Source organism: Crocuta crocuta, unplaced genomic scaffold, assembly GCF_008692635.1.
Source record: "Crocuta crocuta isolate KB4526 unplaced genomic scaffold, BGI_CrCroc_1.0 scaffold113, whole genome shotgun sequence".
In the NCBI taxonomy this organism is placed as follows: domain Eukaryota; kingdom Metazoa; phylum Chordata; class Mammalia; order Carnivora; family Hyaenidae; genus Crocuta; species Crocuta crocuta.
This window is the reverse complement of record NW_027530368.1, coordinates 6,259,357-6,285,578: the sequence shown is the minus strand read 5'-3', so window position 1 is coordinate 6,285,578 and position 26,222 is coordinate 6,259,357. Positions and strand designations below refer to the sequence as shown.

General features: G+C 40.7%; 1 protein-coding gene across 1 annotated transcript; it reads right to left on the bottom strand.

Annotated features, from left to right (window-relative positions):
* Window positions 1-5,286: 5,286 nt before the first annotated feature.
* Window positions 5,287-25,455, bottom strand: CNRIP1 (cannabinoid receptor interacting protein 1). The gene is made up of 4 exons (XM_077766503.1): window positions 25,380-25,455; window positions 23,613-23,973; window positions 21,475-21,625; window positions 5,287-6,297 (listed from the first exon to the last, which is right to left on the bottom strand). The coding sequence occupies exons 1-4, from the start codon at window positions 25,453-25,455 to the stop codon at window positions 6,133-6,135; spliced, it is 753 nt and encodes a 250-aa protein (XP_077622629.1). The 3' UTR covers window positions 5,287-6,132.
* Window positions 25,456-26,222: the final 767 nt, after the last annotated feature.

The window sequence follows — 26,222 nt, the reverse complement described above, 5'->3', positions numbered from 1 at the left end:
AAAAAAAAAATGGGAAAAAAAAAAAAAAAAAAAAAAAGTAAAATATTTGGGTAAACAAGGTTTCAAAATTATTCCTGACTCAACATTTTAGAGAAGTTAGGAACAACTTCATCGCGGGGGTGACATTTAAGCTGGCACTTGAAGGCATTGCTGGGTAGAAAATGGAGCAGGGCATTCCAAGCAGAGAGAACAGCCTGTACAGTGGGAAAGAAACGGCTCTAACTTGGTATATCTGAAGGAGAACCAGAAATTCACTGGCTAGAATCTACAGTGCCTGGGTGGGACCAAAAATATTGCCTGATCTTTCACTCGTTAGCAAATGGAGTGGAACACCATACTTGCTCAGGAAAAATTGTAATGTCTTCATGCTCTAATAGTAGTTAGTATGACTTTAAAGAGAAAATGTCATCTTGGGGTGTCTGGGTGGCTCAGTCTGTTCGGTGTCCAGCTCTTGATTTCAGCTCAGGTCATGATCTCACTGTTCGCGAGTTTGAGCCCTGCATCTGGCTCTTTGCTGACAGCTCAAAGTCTGCTTGGGATTGTCTCTCTCTGTTTGTCTCTGTCTCTCCCCCACCTCAAAATAAAAAGTAATTAAAAAAAAGAGAAAAGGTCATCTTTAAGAAATTTGCTGTGTAGAGTGCTATATATTTCTATACTGAGTACTGAGTTTCAAGAAATTGAGTACTTCTATTTATTGGCAGTAATTTTTAAGTCTCATATATTATGAGATACATAAGATATATCATATAATATATATTTAAGATAGCTGCAGCTATTTTCTTTGCAAAAAGCAACCGATCTACTAGGCTGCAAACAAATATAGGCAAAACCACCAAGATAAAAAAACAAACACTGTAGGAGCGTGGGCACATAATGAAGTCATTTTAAATGAAATGTGTCAGGTGGAAGGAGACGGGGAGAAGGGAAAGACGGTGCTTTGCATGTGATATATTATTTAACCTGAACACACTTTGTGATAGGGATATTATTGTCACTGTTTCATAAGTGAGAAAACCAGGGATCAAAGAAAGGAGTTCCTTAGAAAATTAGCTGATTAAACTGGAGCCTTAGGTTTCAGCAGCTGAGACTTATTTTTCCTCTAGAAAATGGAGATATAACAGGCGCTGCCTACCTGAAATGAAATAACAGATAAAACTTGAAACATCATTCTTGACCTTTACCAGATTTTAAGTTCCCTGACTCTGTCCTGATGTTTCCATGTTGTTCAAAACTGGGTCTTCCTAAAACAACCTTTATGAAGCCTGGTTGTGGAGAAACTCTTTTTCCAGCATATCTTAAAATATATTACTTCAAGCTATTTGCTTTCAAATCATTAAAATATTGCCTCTACATCTTTTTATCTTTTTTCTTTTGTATAAAAATAGAGCATAAATTTTGGCCATCACTCCATATCCATGTAAGGAATATCCTAGAAGAAGAAGTTATATTTCCTTAAATACCTTCAGTTTTTTATTTCTTGACATTGTAAAACTGCTTTTGTTTGGAAAGGTATTGTGCCCTTTCTGTCTTTCAAACAAAATGAACCAAATAATGCTATTTGTGTGCCAGGCAATGATACTCTAATAGCGATGTAATGGGAAGATGGTAGCTATACTTGTGATGAACATAACGTAATGTATAAATTTGTCAAATCACCAAGTTGTACATACAAAATGAATGAAACATTGTGTCAACTACACTAAAAAATAATAAATTAAAAAAATAATGTTATGTGTCAGACATAATTCTAAAGATTTTACATAATTCTACTTCTTTAATCCTTACAACCACTCCATAAGGTACACACTTTATCATCTCCATTTTCTAAGAGAGAAAACTGAAGAAAAGAGATATGAAGTGACTTGTCTAAGGTCATACAGTTGTTAAGTGGATGAGCCAGGGTTTGATTTGAGGCTTCTAAGCTATAGAATCTGAACTTATTATTATTTTTTTTTGAGAGAGCGAGCGAGAGCAGGAATGAGGGAGAAGAGCAGAGAGAGAGAATCTTAAGCAGGCTCCATACTCAGCACAGAGCTGAACTTGGGGCTCAATCCCACGACCGTGGGATCATGACCTGAACCCAAATCAAGAGCCGAAGGCTCAACCAACTGGAGACCCCAGAATCTGAGCTCTTTATTTTATTTTATTTATTTTTACAAATAGTTTATTGTCAAATTAGTTTCCACATAACACTCAGTGCTCATCCCCACAAGTGCCCTCCTCCATGCCCAACCCCCCCTCCCCCCCACATCCATCAGTCCTCAGTTTTTGTCAGCATTCAAGAGTCTCTCATGGTTTGCCTGAATCTGAACTCTTAAACACTGAGTCATGATGCTACATTTCTGAAGACAATGGATCATCTTCCTAAATAAATCAGGACAATGACTCTGTATATCAATTTTTATTTGATGTCCACAGAAACTACTGTGGTCTAGCACAGGTTGTATCCCTATAGTACAGGGATGTCCTTATCTGTTACACTTTTCAATGTACTTTACCTGCTTCCTTTGTCCTTTTTCTGTGAAAAAATAATTATTTTCAGTGCATCTACTCCTACAAATTGCCCTCTTTCTTCCAATTGTTCTGCTTCCAATTTCCTAAAAGCCAGAAACCGGACATCCTATATGTTAGAACTGTCTCTGAAGTAGGGGCCACGAGTTCTTGAGAGAAGACCCAAGCCTTCAGCGAATGGACTTTGTGACATCTGTGACAGGGATCTTTATTTTTTGGCATGTTTTCTGTTGTCAGCTGCGATCCAGATAGTTTGGAAGGCTGGATAAGTGACTTCTCGATAAGTGAGGTGTCACAAAATATAAATTCAAGGCATTTCTACTCTTCCACCTGTTCAAAAGTGTTTTAGTCATCATCGTAATTAGAAGGATGGCCTAGTTCCTCAAGCTTCTGGGTAGCCATCTGATGCTTAGAAGTAGAGAGACACGGCTACAACTTGTATAAAAATAGCCCTTCCAGATGGCTGAGGGGCAAAGTTACAACTCAGCAGCTTGATATAGCTGAGCACTCAAATTTTGGAGTAGGAGAAGAGCTATGCGAGAAGTAGCCAGAGAGACCGGGCTGAACTCCAATCATAAGTAGAACAGTATATGCCAGGAGAGATCACTTAACGTGGCAGATTAGCTGTTAAGATTTCCTGTTTACTTCATCTCCATCTCCTCCCCACCTCTCTTGATTCAACCTTCTATCTCAGCCCCAAGGGAAACACACACACACACACACACACACACACACACACACACACACACACACACTTTTTGAGGGGGACAAAACATAAGAGACTCTTAAATACAGAGAACAAACTGAGGGTTGCTGGAGAGGTTTGGGGTGGTAGGGATGGGCTAAATGGGCAAGGGGCATTAGGGAGGACACTTGTTGGGGTGAGCACTGGGAGTTATATGTAGGGATTTTATTCCTGAAATCATTATTGCACTATATGCTAACTAACTTGTATGTAAATTTAAAAAATAAATAAAATTAAATTTAAAAAAGGGAGTGTAAAGCTGAGATATGAATCATAAATCTTTAAGGGCTTTAGACTTTATTTTTTAAATTTTGAGTGAAAGGGAGAGAGAGAGAGCACAAGAGGAGGAGGGGGAGAGAGAGCATCCCAAGTACACTCTGTGCTGCCAGCCCAGAGCTCTGAAATGGGGCCCCAACTCACAAAACCCTGAGATTGTGACCAGAGCTGAAAACAAGAATCAGAGGTTTAACCATGAGCCACCCAGGCGCCCCAAGAGCTTCGGAATTCTATTAGCCTAACTCCTTGTTTTAGACACAGAGACCTACAAAGGTGGTGGCCACTTAGGCTCAACCAGCATGTTTGTGGGACTCATATCCTCCAGCTTCTCTTCAGGGGCTCGCCTTCCACTCTTCTGTGTGGAGGGTGTGTGCAGTTAAACCAGGTCATGTTGCCCCAGCCCTGCTGTGAGTCATTCTAAACCCAAAAATTAAAGCCTCTAGTTAAAAAAAAAAAAAAAAAAAATTGCAGAAGCTGTGATATTGTTTCCCCCCCAAAACCAATGCTAAAGCTTTGACAGAGGAGGCACTAGCTTGAAACCTCGTTTCACAAATGAAAGTATTTACTAATCGAATACTTCAAGACTAAAATATATAGTTTTCACATTTTCCCACCACCTGTAAGTCTGCATTTCTATTGGATATTCTGGAAAAAAAAATACTTAAGCCCCTGTCTACAGTAAATCCATTGCTTATCTCAATGTCTGTTCAAATAATTGAATGCTGGTTTTTAAAATACAGAAGTTAGGAATGGATTAATGCTTATGTTTAGCAGTTGTAACAGACACTACTATTTTTCACAAATGAATTGAGAAACACACTGCTCTCTTTCAACACCACGCATGCTGAGCCCAAACCCAAGGCATTGCTGTGCCCTGCTGGCAGTACAGCCTCATTACAGGTAAGTGACTTAGGCGGGGCAAAGGGTTCAGGGCCAGCCCTGCCAATGCGGTCCTATGATAAACTTCTTACAACACTCCCATGAACCTAGCATACTCCTACAAAGGCTTCACAGGTAGCAAAAAAAGCAAAGCCACAACTAACTTTTCCCAACACAGTAGGATCTGTGCTTTCCAAGTGACCATGACAACACTCTTGCAGAGTAGTATGCTACTTTCCCAGAAAAAGTTTCTTTCCTTCTTAGGGAATTTATCCTCAAACTGCATGGAGTAACAGCTTTGCAGTACCCTGGGAGCAAGCAAGGGCTCCACCCTGGTGTACGTGCTCTATTACAGTAGCGCATCCTCAAGCTCCTCAGCTACACAGCCAGCGGATGAGAGTGGTCATTGCGGAAGGAGGAATGGAGAGAAGACAGGGACAAGCATTTTTTTAAAAATAAGTATTTATTTTTGAGAGATAGAGAGCGAGCAAGTGGGGGAGGGCCAAAGAAAGAGGGAGTCTGAGGAACAGCAGCGGGGTCCACACTGACAGCAGAGAGCTCGACGCTGGGCTTGAACACATGAACTGCGAGATCATGACCTGAGCCAAAGTCAGACGCTTCACCAACTGAGCCACCCAGGTGCCCTGGAACAAGTTTTTCCGATTGCCCACCAAGTGCCAGAGTCTCTGCTAACTTCCTTAGAGCTGGCTGGAGTGTTAACTGTCCAAGCTGATCTATGATTAAGTGTGCTAATTCTACTCTCGGCATATCCTCCTTACCCTGCAATGTAGCTGGAGAGCTGAATGGTGCTAACCTGAAGCAGCAATCCCCTTGCTAGACAGATAGTAACCAAATTGAGAAGGCAAGTCAGGGCATGATTTTCAATACCTTTATTAAGAAATATCAAAAGTTCATTACAGTTGCATACACAGTTTTACAAAGTTCAGGTGAAGGGGAATGTAGGGATGCCATCATATGCATGTTTGGATACTACGGTAGCTTGCCAGAAAGGTGACCCTCCAAGTTCTGTCACCTTAGCAGTGGACCCCAACAATGCCTTTTCCCAGTTCTGTTAGGCCACCACATAATACCTTAAGTTACTTGAGATAGTTTTAATGTGTAATAAACACTTCTTAAATATTTGTCCTTTTCTTTTGTCATTATTGTTCCCTGAAAAAGCTGAGCTGTTTATAGGAAGCACAGCATTTGAGTCCCACTCACTGCTGTTTTTATTACATTTTCACCAAGCCTGCTTAGAGAGCTGGATAACATTACAAGTTACATGTCACCATATTACACTTGGGAGAGAACCCACAACACATTATTTTTATTTAGCATTTTACAAAAAAAGGGAGGGGGAATCACTCAACTTGGAAACAAAACACCACATTCAGTGGAACTGTTAAGAAGGGGGATGTCTGCCAATTCCACTGAGCTCCTCACAAGCGGTCAATGGTGTGACCGGGAGCAAATGGATGCAGGGACACCAACACAGAATTCAGAAAGGAATCTTCTCAGGGATGGTATATCACTCACAATCTTTTATGTCAGGGGCATTGGATCAGAAGGGAATTACACTTTCAAAATAATCGGGGCTAGTAGGTCATCAGCACCCGAAGGGTAACAGCAACGCTGTGGTGTGCCTGGGTGAAGGCTTGTGCTGGGTTATCTAAAAGTAGGTTTCTGAAGAGATTGTCCAGCAACATCAGAAAGAGCCATCTTCAGAGGAAGGACTCCTTGTTCACCCACATGAGGCTGCGTGTCTCATTGGGTTTGCATTCGTACTCAATGACAGAGAAGGGGCTTCCCCATTGGCAGTGATCTCGCTTGTGGTAATTGTAGAACTTGACTTGCCACATGGTCTCGAAGGTCCCAATGTCAGTGAACTGAGGGAAGAGAAACACGCCCCATAAAAACCTCATTCTGCCATGAGCAACAGATAAGAGCTAATGTTAGTGAGAGAGATCCTGCATAATCAATAGTGATCAGTCAGGATTCTTTTGGTCTGCAAAGCTGAGGCCTTTACTGTAAATGAACTACTTTCCTTCATTATGTGAGAGATTACCCTGAAAAGTTGTAAGCCATTTTTCCCCCTCTCTATAGAATCTCATTCCCATTGTCCAAGTGGCATTTGCTATCACAATGTCTTTAATGGGGAGTTTAAAAACAACTCCCCAAATGTATCTGGTTTCCAAATTTAATGATTGGAAACCACTCTTTAAATCTCGAAATTTCAGAGCTTGTTACAAAGGGAGATGAGGAAGAGAAGAGAGGTAATAGTCATTAACGATTATCTTTTGGTTTCTATTTCAAAAGACAGTTGTAGGAAATAACATATGTACTATATCACTAAACAGAAGACACACTGCCCTTCTGTCATTAATTTCAATCTCAGGGAAAAATATTTTCTTGGGAGCATCTGATTGTTAAAGACCCTACTTTAACTTTTTCAAATGCTGTTGAGTTTTATAAGTCAGGAATCCATGCCCATGTCTCAGGCTTTGACTACACACTACCCAAAACCATATTTAAGTACCTACTATGTGCCTTGCACATATAAAAATGTGTATAAGGTGTGACTCTTGCCCTCAAGAAGTTTGCATTCTATGTCCAGAAGGTAGCCCTGCGGATCACTGCAGAGAATTTTCCTGAGCCATCAGCACACAATTCCCATGTGGCAAAGAAGAGGGCACAGAATAGCCTAGAGGCCACTGGGAAGGTGCCCAAGTGGCCTGCAGGGTAGCCTGACCCTGCTACTGCCTCCTGAAGCTATTTAGGGGACCTGGCATTACACGGCATGATGCCTGACGTTATTTTCTCCGTTGACCCTTTCCTGTCAAGGGAGTGGAGAGGGACTGACTTGGCAGAGTTCTCACACTTGTCAGGAGCCAGAAGACGTGGAGGGTGGCAGGGCGGGGAGCAATAGGAGCCTTATGCTTGAGGCTGCTACAAGAGGAGGGCGATCAGGTGCTTCCCAGATGGCTTTCCAAGATGCTCTCAAAATTATATCCTGCACCACTGCCTCATCCTGCTAATTTGATCCCAAAACAAGATTTGGCTTTCCTTTGAGAAATCTGCCTGACTTGAAACAATGGGTGATATACCTGGCATCCTCAACTCTTTCCCCAGGTAAGAAAAGAAAGAATCATTTTCTAGAGGATCATGGCTTAACAGTCTGGAGACCTGTATAAGTATATGGTAGCTTTATTCACTACAGCTCCAGACTGGAATCAACCCAATGTTTCATCACTCACTTGGTGATAAACAAGTTCTGGCATATCTATAAAATGGCATTTTACTCAACAATAAAAAGAAACATAATGATTCAGGCAGCAACAAGGATGGATCTCAAAGATGTGCTGAGCAAAAGAATTCAGATTCCAAAGAGCACATATACTGTATGATTCCATTTATATAAAACTCTCTCTCCCCGCCACACACACCTTTTTTTCTTTTTTTTTCTATCTATCTATCTATCTATCTATCTATCTATCTATCTATCTATCTATCTATCTATCTATCTACAGTGACAGAATACAACCTATGCTGTCAGGAAGCAGGAAGCATCTGTGGTTACTTAGAACCTGGGGTGGGAGGAAGGGATTAATGATTGATGAAAATGTACAAGAGGGATCTTTTTTGGGGGAAATGTTTTACATCTTGACTGGGGTGGTGGTTATGCAAGTATATGTATATGTTTGTCAAACTCATTGATTAGTATGCTTAAAATGAGTACATTTATTACGTGGAAACTACACCTCAAAGTTAGTTAAAAAAAAGAAATGTTGATTTTCAGTGAGCTACAACAGATATCCTAAACACTGCTAGTGGGAATTGAATTATACAGCCTTTAGAAAGGGTTAAAGAGTGAATACACTTGGGTTGAGCAATTCCACTTCTAATGTATCTTAAGAACATCACAGTGATGATGCACCTGGGTGGCTTGGCTGGTTAGGCGATGGACTCGTGCTCTCAGCTCAGGTCATGACCTCACAGTTCCAGGGATCCAGCATCCAGCCTCTAATCGGGCTCCATGTTGACAGAGTGGAGCCTGCTTGGGAGTCTCTCTCTCCTGCTCTCTTACTCCCTTCCCACTCCTCCTACCCTGACTGCATACTCATGCTCATTCTCTCAAAATATATAAATTTAAAAAATCAAAGTGTTACAGTAGTGAAAACCTGAACACTAAATGTCTGTCTTTAAGACAGCTTTATGGCATACCTATGTAGTAGAATACTAAATAGCAAAGCTAAAAGCAAAAATTTATTTTTTTCTAATGTTTGTTTATTTTGTAAGAGGGAGAGAGAGAGCAGAGGAAGGCCAAAGAGAGTAGGAGACAAAGGATCTGAAGTGGGCTCTGTGCTGACAGCGCAGAGCCCGATGAGGAGCTCAAACTCATGAACCATGAGATCATGACCTGAGCTGAAGTTGGCCACTTAACCTACTGAGCCACCCAGGTGCTCCTCTAAATGTAAACATTTAATAAACTTTTTCTATTATTCTTTATTGTTACTGGAACTAAGCAGAGTACCAACAAGAATGTCTGGTATTAATTCAATTAAATTATACATGTTCAGGTTAGAAACACTGATGGAATGAGTTTTATTTCTTCTGTGTACTTATTTATATTTTCAAAATTCAATGATTCCATTTTTATAATCAGAAAATTAAGCTAAACTGTATTTACAACAGATATTATGAAATAGTTAATATCTTGAATGTAAAAGATTATATGATTAATTAGTAAGCTACTAAGAATATTCAGATAAAGCTGGAACACATTCATTAAAAATAAAAAATAGCTAACATCTGAAAAATCTTCTAATGTAATATTAGGTGATCCTGGATGGCTCAGTTGGTTGACTATCCGACTTCTGATTTCGGCTCATGTCATGATCCCAGAGCCGGGGACTTAAGCCCTGTGTCAGGCTCTGCACTGAGTGTGCAGCCTGCTTGAGATTCTCTCTCTCTCCCTCTCTCTCTCTCCCTCCCTACCTCTGCCCCTTACCCTAATCATGTGCATGCTCTCTCTCTACAATAAAATATAAAACATATATGAATTTTTATGGAGATATTACTCACCTATCAACTTGGTAAAAATGTCTAAATACCAGAAGCAATATAAGCATCCAACTTTAGGGTAATATAATAAAAATGGTGGCATATCCATATGATGGATTTATATAACCATTTCATAGGAATTTAGGGTTTTTAGTGATCAGAGAAAATGCTTAGCACAATGTCAACAAGAAAAAGATGGATTAAGACAGTTTATAGTATAAGTTCCAGTATGTAAAATAAGACATAAAGAAAAGAGAGTAGAAAAATATTAACAATAAAGTTTCTAAGTAAAAAATTTGAGGGGCACCTGGGTGGCTTAGTCGGTTAAGCGTCCGACTTTCGCTTAGGTCATGATCTCGCGGTTCGTGGGTTCGAGCCCCGCGTCGGGCTCTGTGCTGACTGCCAGCTCGGAGCCTGGAGCCTGTTTCAGTCTGTGACTCCCTCTCTCTCTGACCCTCCCCTGCTCACGCTGTCTCTCTCTCTCTCTCCTCGAAATAAATTAAAAAAAAAAAAATTTGAGCCTTTTTCTATCTTTTCTACTTGGATTTTCTGCAATACATATGTTACTTTTGTAATCAGAATATTTTGTTTTTATTTTTATTATTTTTAAAAATGCTTTATTTCTGAGAGAGAGAGAGGCAGTGTGAGCAGGGGAGGTTCAGAGAGAGAGTAAGATACAGAATCCGAAGCAGGCTCCAGGCTCTGAGCTAGCTGTCAGCACAGAGCCTGACATGGGACTTGAATCCACAAGCTGTGAGATCATGACCTGAGCCAAAGTTGGATGTTTAACCGACTGTGCCACCCAGGCACCCCTGTTTTTATTTTTAATGTTTGTTTATTTGTGAGAGAGAGAGAGAGGGTGAACAGGCGAGGAGCAGAAAGAGAGAGAGACACAGAATCTGAATCAGGTTTCAGGCTCTGAGCTGTCAGCATGGAGCCCCATGTGGGGCTCGAACCCATGAGCCGTGAGATCATGACCTGAGCTGAAGTCAGGAACTTAACCTACTGAGCCACCCAGGCACCCCTATAATCAGAATATTTTAAATGGTGAAATGGATTTATCATCTCTAAAAAATTAATGTATATATCCCTTAAATCCTAGGAGTTTTATAAATTCTATCAAGGATACATATATGGTAATGAAAAGATCACAGCTTTGTTGATAGTAGTGTTGTTATGGGAAGAATAAATTGAAATCTCATTTTATAAATGACCAAGACTTAAAAAAATTTTTTTAATGTTTTATTTATTTCTGAGAGAGAGAGAGAGAGCATGAACAGGGGACTGTCAGAGAGAGAGGGAGATACAGAATCTGAAACAGGCTCCAGGCTCTGAGCTGGCTGTCAGCACAAAGCATGATGGAGAGCTGGAACCTACAAACCGTGAGATCATGATCTGAGCTGAAGTTGGACGCTTAGCCAACTGAGCCACTCAGGTGCCCCAAAATGACCAAGACTTTTAAAGAGGGATTTTTATCATTACTTTACCAGCACAAGGCACTGCACATTTTACGTGAAATTGAATTACATTAAGCTATAAACGTATTTTATGCATTCCAGCTAATCTTTTGAGGAAAGCAGCTTGAAGCCATACTAGGTAAGTGGGAGAAACAACACTGAGGCCTGTTTTGAAACACATATAAATAAAAGTCGGTTGTAAAAACAAAAACAAAGATGACTATGACCACAGGCAGGAAAAACCTTAAGGCATACACCGTGTCTGAATATCCTTAAAATTAAGAAAGTCTCAAGGTAACACATGAGCCATTGTAGAAATCTGCTGACAGCAACAGAGCTAAAGATATGAAATGTTTAGGTGCTTCTATTTGTTTTTTTCCTCTTTTTAAAAAAAGTTTATTTCTATTTTGAGAGAGAGAAAAAGTGCGTGTGAGGAAGCATGGGTGAGGGGCAGAGAGAATCCCAAGCAGGCTCCGCACTGTAAGAGCAGAGCCTGATGTATCTTAAAGGTTTAATCTCAGCTCTTCAGTAGCTGAATGAAAGACTAAGTGTGTACTTGAACTTCAATGAAAACAGAAATCAGAAAACTGAATTATCAAGTAACTTCCTGTATAATAGCTGCATATGCTTGGGATGTGTAATAGTTTTATTGACTACCTTCATAATTTGGTGAGTCCATACATTATAGCTACTTTCCCCAGTGCTGATACTAGTAAATTGTTTCTCTAAGTCCTCTATCTCCAAGTCTTTTAGTTTACTTGATTTGGGGGAAATAATTTTTTTTTTTAAAGTTTGTTTGAGAGAGAGGGAAGAGTGGGAGAAGGAGAGAAGGGTGGGAAGGTGGAGAGAGAGAGAGACAGAGAGAGAGACAGAGAGAGAGAGAGAATATCTAAAGCAGGCTTCACACCCATACTCAGCACCAGCTCAGAGCCCAACATGGGGCTCCATCCCATGACCTGGGCTAAAATCAAGAGTCAGATGCTCAACAAACTGAGCCACCCAGGCACCCTGTTTTTTTCTCTTTCATTAGTGTAGGGCCCAAGATCATGTTGTAGTTAATTGCTGCTACCTATGCATATGTTTCCCCGTGTCCTAACTTCCCATTAGCCTTCTTCCTGGTCTTTCTTCTAGAGTTCTATTTCCAGGATGCCTCACCACCTACCTCAGAATTTCTCCTCCTCTGATGTAGGAGCAGATGGGGTCTCGAAAGCTGACATTCTTCTTAAAGAACAGAAGTGACTACACAGGCTCGCTACTCCCTCCCAACCCATCTGTGCCTTCCAAGGAAAACCTACCCAGGCAGTCTCCTTGGGTGAAACGATTTATACGCAGGCATGACTCTGTGCATTTGTATAGCACTCTTTATTTTATATAATTCTTTACATATGCCATTCTACTCTACTCTTTTGACTGAATTTAGTATTTCCATCTTACAGATGAAAGAACTAAGATTCAGAAAAGTTAGGTGACTGCCCTAGGTTTAGACTACAATGATAGGGGAAGATCAAGAACTTAGGTTTTCTAATTCTTATCTACAAGCTATTATCACTAAACCAAACTGCTTATATATGCAAATGAGATAAGAGTAAATGGAACAGTTTTTCCTTTTTCTCCCTGAGAACATGGATTATCATATGGAGAATGCTTTAGGACACTACTATGCACTAAATGTGTGTATACCCCCCAAATTCATATGTTGAAGCCTAAATCCCTAATGTGATGGTATTTGGAGGTGGGGCTTTTCAGAAGACATTAATTCATGAGGATGGACCCCTTGTGAATGGAATTAGTGCCCTTATAAAAATAGACACAACAGGTATGATCTCTCTCTCTATGCTTTTTCATGTGAGGACACAAAAAGAAAGCAGCTGTTTGAGCCAGTAAGAGGGCTCTCATCAGACACCCAATCTGTTAGTGCCTTGGTTCTTGGACTTCAGCCTCCAGAACTATGAAAAATAAATGTTTGTTGTTTAAGCCACCTAGTCCACTGTATTCTGAAAGTGACACTCTACTCTAGATCTGGACATATTATTTGCCATTGTGTCTGTACACAATGGAAGCCCTGGTATGTTTTTATTTTATAACCGACATGGAAGAGAACCATCCAGTTCCACGGAGAAGAGACTCATCTGTCATTTTCAGTAACAAATACAGAATCTGAAAAGTTTGTTTTAAATAATATCTGTGGTCCTACAACTAGTTGGCCTAGAATCACTAGAATACTTCTCACCATGCCACTCACTTCCATTTAGAGACATATGAAATTCACCAAAAATAAGGTCACTCAGAAATCCATTGACTTGATGGGGCACCTGGGTGGCTTAGTCGGTTAAGCATCTGACTTTCGCTTAGGTCATGATCTCACGGTTCGTGGGTTCGAGCCCCGCGTCGGGCTCTGTGCTGACTGCCAGCTCAGAGCCTGGAGCCTGATTCAGAGTCTGTCACTCCCTCTCTCTCTGTCACGCTGTCTCTGTCTGTCTCCTAGAAATAAATAAAATTAAAAAAAAAAATCCGTTGACTTGAGAGCATGGAGCAACCTTATTATATTGACTGAAACATGATGTTACTTAATTGGTAAACAAATTCAGTATAATAAGCACCTGTGACTTTTAGTGTGGCATGATCTATCAATTCCTACTGGATTCCAAGCTTCTCTACTCTACTTTTGAAGTTTTATTAGTAAATAGACGTTTTCCATTTCTCTTAGTTGAACAGATAGGACTAAAAGTTCTGCGAGTCATACAGTATGTTTAACTTTATAGGAAACTGTCAAACTTTTCCTAAGCAATTGCCCCACTTTACATTCCTACCAGCAACGTGAGAATTTCAGTTGCTCTACATCCGCTCCAACAGGTGGCATTGCCAGTTCTCTGAATTTTAGTCAGTCTAGCGGTAGAGAAGAAGAAAGATAATAAAAAGCAGAAATCAATGAAACAGAAAGGAGAAAATGTTAAATAAAAAAGTGTAAGACTTTAGAGGGAAAAAAATTCAAAGAAAAAGTATGAAACCAAAATCTGGCTTTTGGAAAAAGTCTTAAAAATTGATAAGCCCAGGGGGCCTGGGTGGCTCAGTTTGTTAAGCCGACTTTGGCTCAGGTCATGGTCTCATGGTTTTTGGGTTTGAGCCCCGCATCAGGCTCTGTGCTGTCAGTTGGCTCAGAGCCTGGAGTCTGTTTCAGATTCTGTGTCTCCCTCTTTCTCTGAACCTCACCTGCTCACGCGGTCTCTCTCTCTCTCAGAAATAAATTTTTTAAAAAATGTAAAAAATTTAAAAACTATATATTACATATATAAAATAAATAAATAAAAATTGATAAACCCTGAGGCGCCTGAGTAGCTCAGTTGGTTAGGCATCTGACTTCAGCTCAGTTCATGATCTCATGGTTCATGAGTTTGAACCCCACATCATGCTCTGCGCAGACAGCTCAGAGCCTGGAGCATGCTTCAGATTCTGTGTATGTGTGTCTCTCTCTCTGCCCCTCCCCTGCTCATGCTCTCTCTCTCTCAAAAATAAACAAACATTAAAAATTTTTAAAAACTGATAAACCCTAGAGGCACCTGGCTGGCTTGGTTAGTGAAGAATGTGATTCTTAATCTCAGGGTCGTGAGTACAAGCCCCACACTGGGTTTGGAGCCTACTTTAAACAAACAAACAAAATTTAAAAATTGATAATCCCCTAGAAAAACTGAGCAAGAAAAAGAAAACAAGTTACCAATATCAGGAATGAAAGAGATGGCTATTGCTATAGATCCTGAAGACCTTAAATTAGGAACAACTTTATACCAATACAGTTGATGAGATGGACAAAATCCTTGAAAGATATATGCTACTTGTAGACCTCCATCTCCTAAAGAAATTGTATCTGAAGTTAAAAATCTTTCCAGAAAGAAAATTTCAGGCCCAAATGGCTTAACTGATAAATTCTGGCATTTAAGAGAAAAATATCAATTCTACATAAACTCTTTTTGACAACAGAGGAAGGAACACTTCTCAATTCATATTATTACTTATTTATTCATTCATTCATTTATTAAAGATTTTTATTAAAAAAATTTTAATGTTTATTTTTGAGAGCAAGTGAGCAAGCATAAGTGGGGGAGGGGCAGAGAGAGCAAAGGAGACACAGAATCTGAAACAGCCTCCAGGCTCTGAGCTGTCAGCACAGAGAGATACAGGGCTTGAACTCACAAACTGCAAGATCACGACCTGAGACAAAGTCAGATGCTTAACCAACTGAGCCACCTAGGCACTCCTTAAAGATTTGATTTTTAAGTAATCTCTATACCCCACATGAGGCTCAAACTCACAATCTAGAGATGGAGAGTCACATGCTCTTTGGCTTAATTCATTTTATGAAGCCAGTTTTACCCCAACACGAATGACAAAGATACTATAAGTAAAGGTAAATTACAGACAAAAATTTCTCATGGACTTATGCATAAAATTTGCTTTTAACTTTTATTTGCTTGAAATATTAGTAAATCAAATCTAGAAACAGAATATTGCAACAGTACCAAGAGAGGTTTATCCTTGGAACTCCAGGATGGTTCAATAATTTAAAATCCCCGTAATTCACTGTATTAAGAAAAATAGCGGCGCCTGGGTGGCTTAGTCGGTTAAGCGTCCGACTTTCACTTAGGTCATGATCTCGCGGTTCGTGGGTTCGAGCCCCACGTCGGGCTCTGTGCTGTCAGCTCAGAGCCTGGAGCCTGTTTCAGTCTGTGACTCCCTCTCTCTCTGACCCTCCCCTGCTCATGCTGTCTCTCTCTCTCCTAGAAATAAATAAAACATTTAAAACAAAGAAAAAGAAAAATAAAGAAGAAAAGCCATATATAGATGGAAAAACCATTTGGTAATTCAACATCCATTCATGATAAAACCTCTCAGCAAACTGGGAATAGAAAGAAAGTTCTTCAATCTGACTATGGGGCATCGATAAAAAATGTAGAGTTAATATCACCCTTAATGGTAAGAGACTGAGTTCTTTCCCTGTAAGATTGGAAATTAGGCAAGAACATCAGCTCTTACTACTTCTGTTTAGTACTGAGTTGAAGGTCCTAGCCAGTACCTTGAGGCAAGGGGGGGAAAAAGGGAAAGTAAAACTGTTTCTATTTACAGATGAACAAATCTGTTTGCAGAAAATACTAAGCAATCTAATAAAAATCTATGAAAATTAATAAGTGAATTTAGCAAGTTTGTAGGATACAATATCAATTTATAGAAATTACTATATTTCATTAAGAAATATGCTAGCACTGAACTAGTACTTTTTGTAATAGTTCACCAACTTGTAGGTGAAAATCAGCTTTGCATTATTTATAGGTTTGTTTGTTTTTTACCAATAGTGAAATTAAGCCACTTAAAAAAATATATATAGGTCATTTGTATTTCCTCTTCTGTGAATTGCCTTTTTCCCACATCCTATAGTTACCTTTTTCTCACTAGTTTCTAAGAATTCTTTGTATATTAAGTTACAGATCTTGCCAAGTGGCTTCACAGAGCTGACATGAGGAACAACTTTTCTATTTGGGAAGACACGCGTAAGGCTACCTACCTCTGCGCACACAGCCTCCTAACAAGCTCGTGTAACTCCCTGCCCTATTCCTTTAAACTCCCACCGGCCTCCCTCTGAAGGGGGCCAACAAAAGGGGAATAATGGGATGATTTGTGCAGACAGAATCTCCACCTGGACTCTCACCTCGGAGGGACTGCATGGGGCATCAGTCACATTAAGGGACAAGTCAGCACTGGCATTTCAAATGTGGGTTGAGAGCTTTTAGAATTGGATATCACTTTATTCACTCCCAATACGGGGTCTCTGGAATTATCTGAATAAAGAGATCACTGCCATCAGCCTAAGTCAGATATCATTTGACTACTTCCTGACTTCAGCTTCTGTGGGTAGTAAAGGGCTGTGGAAAGTCACTAACAGCAGCAAGCAAGGTCTGCATGGGCAGTGGCTGAAAATCAAGGCAACACAGCTTAGGATACTATGCATGTTACAAATAAGTTTTTCACCAATCGCTGTTTGCCTTTTAATTTAAATTATTTTTTAATGATGAGGCACCTGGATGGCTCAGTCAGTTAAGCATCTGACTTTAGCTCAGGACATAATCTCAAAGTTTGTGAGTTCGAGCCCCACTTTGGGCTCTGTGCTGACAGCTCGGAACCTGGAGCCTGCTTCAGATTCTGTGTCTCCCTCTCTCTCTGCCCCTCCTTGGCTTGTGCTTGGTCTGTCTCTCTCTCTCAAAAATAAATAAATGTTAAAAAAAATTTTAAATTCATTTTAATGAAAATTTAATTTTATGATGTTTGACAGAAATTTTACATTCCATATAATCAAAGCTTTCAATTTTTAGCTTTGGATATCTTCCATTTCTTTCAGGTTTCAGTTAATTCTTTTCATGCCAAATTTTAAAAAAAAGTTGACTTTTTATAGTGAACCCCATGATCCATCTGAAATATATTTTGAGGTATGATATCAGGAAAAAAATAACTGATTTTTCCCCCCAAATAGCCAATAATCCCAATATTATTTATCTAATGATTAAAGAAAACACTTTGAGGGGCGCCTGGGTGGCTCAGTTGGCTAAGTGTCCTACTTCGACTCAGGTCATGATCTCATGGTTCATGGGCTTGAGACCCGTGTCAGGCTCTGTGCTGATAGCTAGCTCAGAGCCTGGAGCCTGTTTCTGATTATGTCTCCCTCTCTCTCTGACCCTCCCCTGCTCACGCTGCCTCTCTCTCTCTCTCTCTCTGAAACATTAAAAAAAAAAAACACTTTGAAGTAACTTTATACTCCTAAGAAGTTGCTCTTGTATACCCTTAATTCAGCTTCCCTTGGTGGATTCACCTACTTGATTAACTGGATTTACCTGGCCATTTCAAGACTTCGTTATTGTCTGTGAAATTGTGGTTGTGTCTGTAATTTACTATACATAAGCTTGAAACATTGATGACAAAAATCATAAAATAGAGTTAAAGGCTATGTGAGGCTTTCATTACTAGAATGAAATTTGAATTTAACATTAAGACTGCTGACTTGATCAGGAAACCTCTAATTTCAATTTTTTTTCCTTAGAATCAGCCTATTACAGATAACATACAAGTACATGGCCAATGCTCATACCAAAAGCCATGTGATCATTATTGGAACAACTATCAACCACTTGCTTCTTCTAGGTGTGGGCATTATAGGTAAGAACCTGGGCTTCACTACTGGGATGCAAAAAAAATGCTAATATGATATTAAATCCTTTGTTAGATGATATATAGCATAAATGTATAAATCAAGTTTGAATAAGCGGAAAGTTAAATAACATAAAATCTAAAATTATGGAAAGATTGAAATAGACTGACAACTCTGGAAAAATAACTCAATTTTAAACAGAAGAAATCATAAAGGAAAATGAGAGCTTTATATGTAATTATGTTTCTACACAATGGAAAATGAAAGTAAGCAAAGCAATAGTGAGAGAAATATGACAGATATGACAGATTAAAAAAAACTTTACAAGCACTCCAATTTTTTATTTTATTTCATTGTAGAGTGAGAGAAAGTGCATGTGAGCAGGGTAGCAGGGGCGGGGGGGAAGGAAGGGAGAGAGAGAAGAGAAGAGAAAGAGAGAGAATGAATCTTAAGCAGGCTCCATGCTCAGTGTGGAGCACGATGAGAGGCTCTATCCCATGACCCTGAGATCATGCCCTGAGCTGAAATCAAGAGTCGGACACTCAACCAACTGAGCCACGCAGGCATGCCTTAGGACACTGATTTTTAAAAAATAACCTTTGATAGAAATATTGACAAAACATGAAAGAACCAATTTACACAAAAAGAAAATTAAATGTTGAAATGTTCATTCTTGTAAATGACAGTAAAGAGTGTAAGGTAGAAGATTTATTATTTTTTAAAGTAATTCCCAACTATGTCATAACTATAGCAAAGCCAGTAGACTTCTATATTGCTGGTAACATTGTGAAATGGTACATACAACACTTTAAAAATATGGCCATATATAGGGGCGCCTGGGTGGCTTAGTCGGTTAAGCGTCCGACTTTCGCTTAGGTCATGATCTCATGGTTCGTGGGTTTGAGCCCCGCGTCGGGCTCGGTGCTGACTGCCAGCTCGGAGCCTGGAGACTGTTTCAGTCTGTGACTCCTTCTCTTTCTGACCCTCCCCTGCTCACGCTGTCTCTCTCTCTCTCTCCTAGAAATAAATAAAACAAAACAAAACAAAACAAACAAACAAAAAAATATGGCCATATGTGGGAACAGTCATAAGGATTTCTTTTGACCAAACAATTCGGCCATAGCCCTTTTTATGATGAGAACAACCGACATATCTAGTGCTTGGGAAACAGTCTAATCACTATGATATAGCATTATAGAGTCTTATGTTGCCATTAAAATTATAACAATGAATGTGCAGAATGTTGGACAATTATATAGTAAAAATGACCACAACTCTAAACTATATATATTTGGAAGGTAATCTGAAAATCAACAGAGTCAAAAATGTAGGGATTACTGTTGATTTAAACATTTTCTCGGGGTGCTTGGGTGCTACAGTTTGTTAAGTGTCCAACTTTGGCTCAGGTCACGATCTTGAGGTTTGTGGGTTTGAGCCCTGTGTCGGGCTCTGTGCTGACAGCTCAAAGCCTGGAGCCTGCTTCAGATTCTGTGTCTCCTTCTCTCTCTCTCTGCCCCTCTCCTGCTCGTGCTCTGTCTCTAAAATAAACAAACACTAAAAAAAATTAAAAAAACAATTGTTCAAATTTCTGAAACTTGATATATTATTTCATTTTTAAAGTTTATTTTATTTGGGAGAAAGAGAGACAGCATGACTAGGGGAGGGGCAGAGAGAGGGAGAGACAGAGAATCCCAGGCAGGGTCCGCACTGTCAGCGTGGAGCCCGACACAGGGCTCGAACTCATGAAACCACTGAGATCGTGACCTGAGCTGAAATCAAGTCAGACATTCAACTGACTGAGCCACCCAGGTACCCCTTTTCACATTTAATTTTTAATTTTTTTCACATTAAGAAATATGCAAATCCCTTGAGATGCTGGGATATATTCTCAGCCCCTCCTCTCTATATCTGCTCAATCAAAAAGGAATCTTACTAGGGACTTGTTGGCCTTCGGACCTATTCAGTGTGTTCCTAAATGACAGTATTTGGGAATTTGACTTTCTTCATCACATAACTAGAATCATCCCCTTATGGGTAAATTTGTAATCCTTATACCATGTGAGAACTGAAAGTGGCCTTGGAGATGAGGTAGTGAAATTCACCTATGCTGCTCCAGCTCTATCTTGAGCCAGTCTCTGCTTCCCTCTCTGCTCCACCCCCACTGGGCTTCTCTCCTTTGTTACAATACATCATACTCTCCCTCAGTTCTTGACCTCTGTAGCTCCTCTTTCCTCAAGTGTTGCCTACTCTCTCAACTCTTATTTATTGGTTATTTATTTTTCAAGAACCATCCCCCAAATCTTGGATTAGGATAAGACATTAGGTATATGCTCCAAAGGCACTACTACTTTTTCAGTATATTTTGTATAATAATAATTATTTATTATTGATAATCATGTAAAAAGTATGTTTTCCTCCTCTAGATTAGAAGCCCCATGAAGACAGGGATATCTGTTTTGTTCATTAATCCTCTCCAGTGCCTGATAGTTAAGAGATCCTCATATCTGCTGATGAATCAAGCACATAAAAAAAATTTAAAAAATCTAAAAATCCTAAATAAAATATTAGCACATTACATTTAGTGTTATGTTTTAAAAAATACATAACATTTAAATAGGGTTTATTTAGGAAGTAAAGGGTAGTTAAGTATTTGAAAGTTTATTATATGGTTCTTACATTAATGTATCAAAGGAGATCAATTATCTCCACAGATGGGAAAAGGAATTAGATAAAATTCAACACATCTCCCAACTAAAAAAAGTACCTGTTAGTGAACTAGAAAAAGGATGCTTTAACATGATAAATATTTAAAACTAACATTGTACCTAACAGTAAAACCCTGAAGACAAGGATACTTCTTACCACAATTAGCAAGCAACACTATTCTAGAAACATTAGCCAATGCAGTAAGGCTAGAAAGAAAATTGAGAAAATGATAGTTATATGTAGATTATGACTGCCTATCTGAAAAACTTAAGATTAAATGAAAAATTTTAGTAAGCAAATTCAGTAAAGTGGCCACTTACAAAATACATGAACACATATTATAAAAACAACACATTTAAAACAATGCAGTATTAGCCTTAGACAGATCAATGGAATAGACTAGAAAGTGTGGAAAGAGATTTAATATTTTTGCCATATAAGAAATTACTAAGAAACTGACTGTTGAGGAAGCACGGATTACTTAATTAGCTGCATTGGGATATTATGGACAAATAGATCCCAATATGAAACTATGAATTAAAATAATATTTTGTAATTTCATAGTATTTCCTTTTATTTCTTAAGGAGAGATAGTGACAGTTTCTTTTCCATGGCTTCCATTTGCCCTGACACCCCCAAGTAGGCCTTACCGGCATTGTGATCTGGATGGGTTGCCGTTCTCCACTCTTGGTTGGGGCCACACCTTCTGTGTCATATGTGCCCGTGTAAACAATTCTGTCCCCATCAGGCTCTTTAGACTTCAACTCCAATGGGACAAGCACACCACCAATGGAAATGTTCCTGCAATGGACATAAGTTAACTATACATGTTAGGAATTAGCTTAGGTACCCCATCCTGGCCTGGACCACACCCTAGGCAGGAATCCTACTGGGTCTGGCTAAAGGAGATATTCTGGTGTTGTAGAAAGTTCCGCAAAGTCAGAAGTCTTGAGTTTTCCAATTAACCAGTCACATGACGCTAGACCAATTACTTAAACTCTCTGTACTGACCTCAGTATTCTCAGAGTACTTGTACAAGGCCGAGTCAGACTCCATCAGTCCTCCTCTATAGTTTGTCTTCTGTGGGGTTATGAAAAACTTACCCTCACCCAGCCCCATTCCAAACCCTGGAACTTAGAATTCAACTGGTTGGGTGTGGTCTGGGCACTGGTAAATTTATCTTAAGGTTCTCTAGGTGATTCTAACGTGCAGGTAGGGTTGAGAAACACTGAACTATTTAATGATTTTTTCAGTTCCAACAATCAGAGGTCCCATGATTTGGGTGACTCAAAGCCAGCCACAGAAGGAGAAATTCTCACTGACATCATTCCTTTGTGTTAAGGTAGTGATTTTCAAGGTATGTCCCTGTTTCAGCAGCGTCAGTATTGCCTGCTTAAAACAAAATTTAAGCCCTACCCTAGACGTAGTAAACTGGAAACTCTAGGGTGGGGCTCAGCCATCTATGTCTTAACAAGCATTTTAGGGCAATAAAAAAAAAAAAAACCTTGACAAAATTAAAGTGTAAATAGAAAAAAATAGTCGTCATTAACACATTCATTTTAGGTTAGTTTAAAAAATAGAGAGCCACCTTGAAGAAAATGGGATCTAGAATAGATAACTTGGGAGAAAAGGTTGCCAGGAAAGATGGGAAAGGAAGTCTGGATCATCTGGGGATGCACAGAACACTGCAAATGTGAAGGTAACCAGTGCATGTAGCTGTGGGGGACAGTGAGGAGTAGGTGGACCAGAGCACCGGAAACAAACCAGTTTTGTTCTAGGTCCTTGAATTAAGGCGTGATACCTAGAATGCCAATACAAGTTTATTGAATTTAGTGACTGCAGATGACACTTCAGCTATAAAAGGTATCTGGTGGATTCAAAACCCTTCCCCACCCTGCAAGCTCCAACACATGGTAGATACAGTATATGCTGGTTTATTTCCCCTTTCCGTATTAGACTTCACACCATGCTTAAGTGGAAGCTGAGAGGTAACGGACTCCATCCCTAGATACTTCCCTGTAAGCTACTGCACCATTCTATACTGAAGAAGTCTACTGGGTGCACCAAACTGTGGTAGCAGGGAAGAGATAATCCCTGCCACAAACAAACCAAGAAACATTTGTGTGTGTGTGTGTGTGCGCGCCCGCGCGCGCCAGGAGTTTGCTAATTCCAGGCACCATCACGAGGGTGAACAAACAAATCAGGAGAAAATCGAAAACACCTGGCGGGGAAAACCGTGAAACGAGGCCTAAGCAGGGGAGACTGAGCTCGGATTTATGGCTGCTACTCCTGCCCCAGGGTCTCCAGCCACATAAAGGCGGATGGCGGAGTAAGGAACATCCCTTAGGGAACCCCAATCATTATCCCATCCCCGCCTTTACACCTCATTCCTCAGCCCTTCTCGGTTGGCAGAACCTGGCGAGACGCCAGGACAGGGATTGCGGTAGGTGAACCACCCGGGTGGCCTGGGGGTCTGCGCCAAGGGCTGGGCAGAAGAGATGAAAAAATTGCGAGAAAACAAGCCCTCGGCCCAACCCTGGCTTCCCGACGCTGTTTTAAACATCCCTCCCGGCGGCGGGTGGAAGGGAAGGGTGAATAAGGAAAGTTAAGCGTAAAACAGAGGGGACCAGAAGGAACAGGGAACTGACCTCTTCCCCCCACCCTTGGGCCCTCTGGGCGCGACGCGACGCCAGAGGGACTGGGAGAGGCTCAGGCTGTCCCGGGGGCCTCGGTCCTCCGCGTGGACCCCTAGCGCGGCCGGGTAGCCGCAGTGCGCGCGCTTACTCACTCGACCTGCAGAGTGGTGGGCTTAATCTTCACCTCCACCTTGTAGGAGGAGCCGGTGAGCAGCTTGATGGTGCGGTTCTGGCCGAAGCGTTGCCCATCCACCTTGAAGAAGACCGGGCCGTCGTTGGGCTGGATGCGCAGCGCGATGGAGAGGCGCACGAGCCNCCGCGTGGTCGCGGCCGTTCGCCCTGGGTTTTGAGAAGCAGCTCCTGAGGCCGTGGCCTCCCGCCCCCCTCGGCGAGGAAGCGCGCCCGGGAGATGGCTCCGAGGCCCCGAGCTTCCCCATCCCCCGCCCCGGTGCTGCGCCCTGCGCGCAATGATGGGTTCGCTCCCGCCGGCAGGCCTGGGGCAGATCTGCGCAGCTGGGGGCGAGAGAGTTAATCTTGTTTACGCACCACAATCCCCTTCAGCTGGGGAAGAGGACATTTAGGCTCCTCCTAGAGCCGCGCGGGGCGGGCGGGGGAGAGGATTGGGAAGGAGCAGATACTGGGGTGCTGGGTTAAGCGACACTACACCAAGGACTGAGACCTCGTCATCTAGATACCACTTCGGTCGATTAAGGAATATGAACACCATTGCTGGCGAATAGGGCCCCAGCCAGCAAGAGACTGAGAGGCGAAAGGGAGACGGGAAACCGGGCAGGAAACCGCTAGGCAGTGATTTAAATGTCAGGAAATAAGAGTCCTTCCAAAGCTTAGGGGAAATGGCCGAGGGAAGGCGCAATTCCATCTAATGTGACCTGCTAAACTGGATTAGAAATGTGCGCAAGGAAGAAGAAGAAGAAGGAGAAGAACCAATATATACTCAACAACAACAACCAATATATACTCAAGGAACTGCACCTTCTTATAGATGTCTGTTTCTATTATGCATATCTTTGTCTCAAGGATGACACAGTGTAATGAGTCACATATATTTACATAGATCTTGAAAAATGGGTTAATAACCCTTGTGACAATGGCCAAGAGGAGGGATTGGTCACAAAATTATTGGTAGGACACCCCTTGCGACACGGCAGAATTTAGATTTTCCTATTAAGAGAGATTGGAGCGTCTCCATGGGAGAAGTCGGTTGACAGCTCGTGATTTGGGAAGCAAGAGGAGACCAAGGGTATTAGGGCTGTGCTGGAAATGGCTTCACAAAGCTGAGAGTAAGCACCTGCTTCAGCACCACCTGGGTGGATAGTACCAGAGCCACTGAGCACACCTGGGGAATGAAGTTGGTTGGTGAGGACGAATGGGTGGGAGGGGTCTGTGGGGTAGTTTTTGTTCAACCAGGTTAGTATTGCTTTTCTTTAGAAATAACACCATCGCGAAAGTGATTTGTTTCCTACATCGAAGCTACATCAGCTTTAACTCCCGTTTCAGAGTTGTTTGTCATATTCCCTACACTACTCTTTGAATAATATTAAATTTTGTCTGGCTGCAGACTTCTGTGTGATTTGTTCACTTCTCTACATTGATAAATTTGCTGATCACACCAAAGTTGTTGACATTAAATAAAATCTCTTTAAAAACCAGATACATATATTAAAAAAAATTTTTTTTAGTGTTTATTTTTGAGAGCAAGAGACAGAGTGTAAGCAGGGAATGGGTAGAGAGAGGGAGACACGGAATCTGAAGCAGGCTCCAGGCTCCAAGCTGTCAGCACAGAGCCTGATGCAGAACTCGAACCCACAAACTGTGAGATCATGACCTGAGCTGAAGTCAAACGCTTGACTGACTGAGCCACCCAGGCGCCCCCAAAACTAGATACATATATATCTTACATAAAATGTACTTTTGCTCCCCAATAAGATTTGGAGGCAGGAGCTCTTCTCCAGACCACCCAATAATGTCTACCATAGTGTCTTCTGCAAGAATCAAATATTTGCTAGTTTAACCAAGTTGTTCAGACTTCACTAAAAGGGAGGGAATGAGGCTAGAGGGAATGACTTGAAAGTGTTCCTTGGCAGCAGAGGCAGTTTATGTAGTAGTTAAGCCCAGAAGGTCTATAGTCAGACTTGTTAAAATCCTCACTCTATCACTTTGCCAGCTATGTGAACTTGGGCAAATTTCATAACCTCTTGGAAATAGTTTTCTCATCTGCAAAAGGGGAAGAGGAAGAAAATGTTATCTCTCTTATAGGGTTGTTGTGATAATCAAATGAGATGATGCACATTCCAGTGCCTGACTCTAATATTAGCAGTTAATATTAAGTGGAAATACAAATGGTCAGTAAACATATGTCAGGATGCTCAACCATTTCTAGTAGAAAAGCCAGAGGAATGCAAACTAAGTCAGTAATATCAAACTTTTTTTTTTGTCTATCAGCTTAACAAAATTTTCAAAGACTTAAAACTCAGTGTGTTGATAAGGATGTGGAGAAATCAGCACTGTCATAAGTTGGTGGAAGAATATAGTTGCTAAAAATCTTTTATTAGAAGTAATTTAATGAATTTATTAAAAGCTAAACCATAAATGGGGCCCCTGCCTGGCTCAGGTAGAGCATGCAACTTTTGATCTTGGGGTCATGAATTCGAGCTCTACGCTGGGTATAGAGTTTACTTAAGAAATAAATAAAAAAATTTTAAGTTGAACCATATATGTATGTATGTATGTATGTATGTACA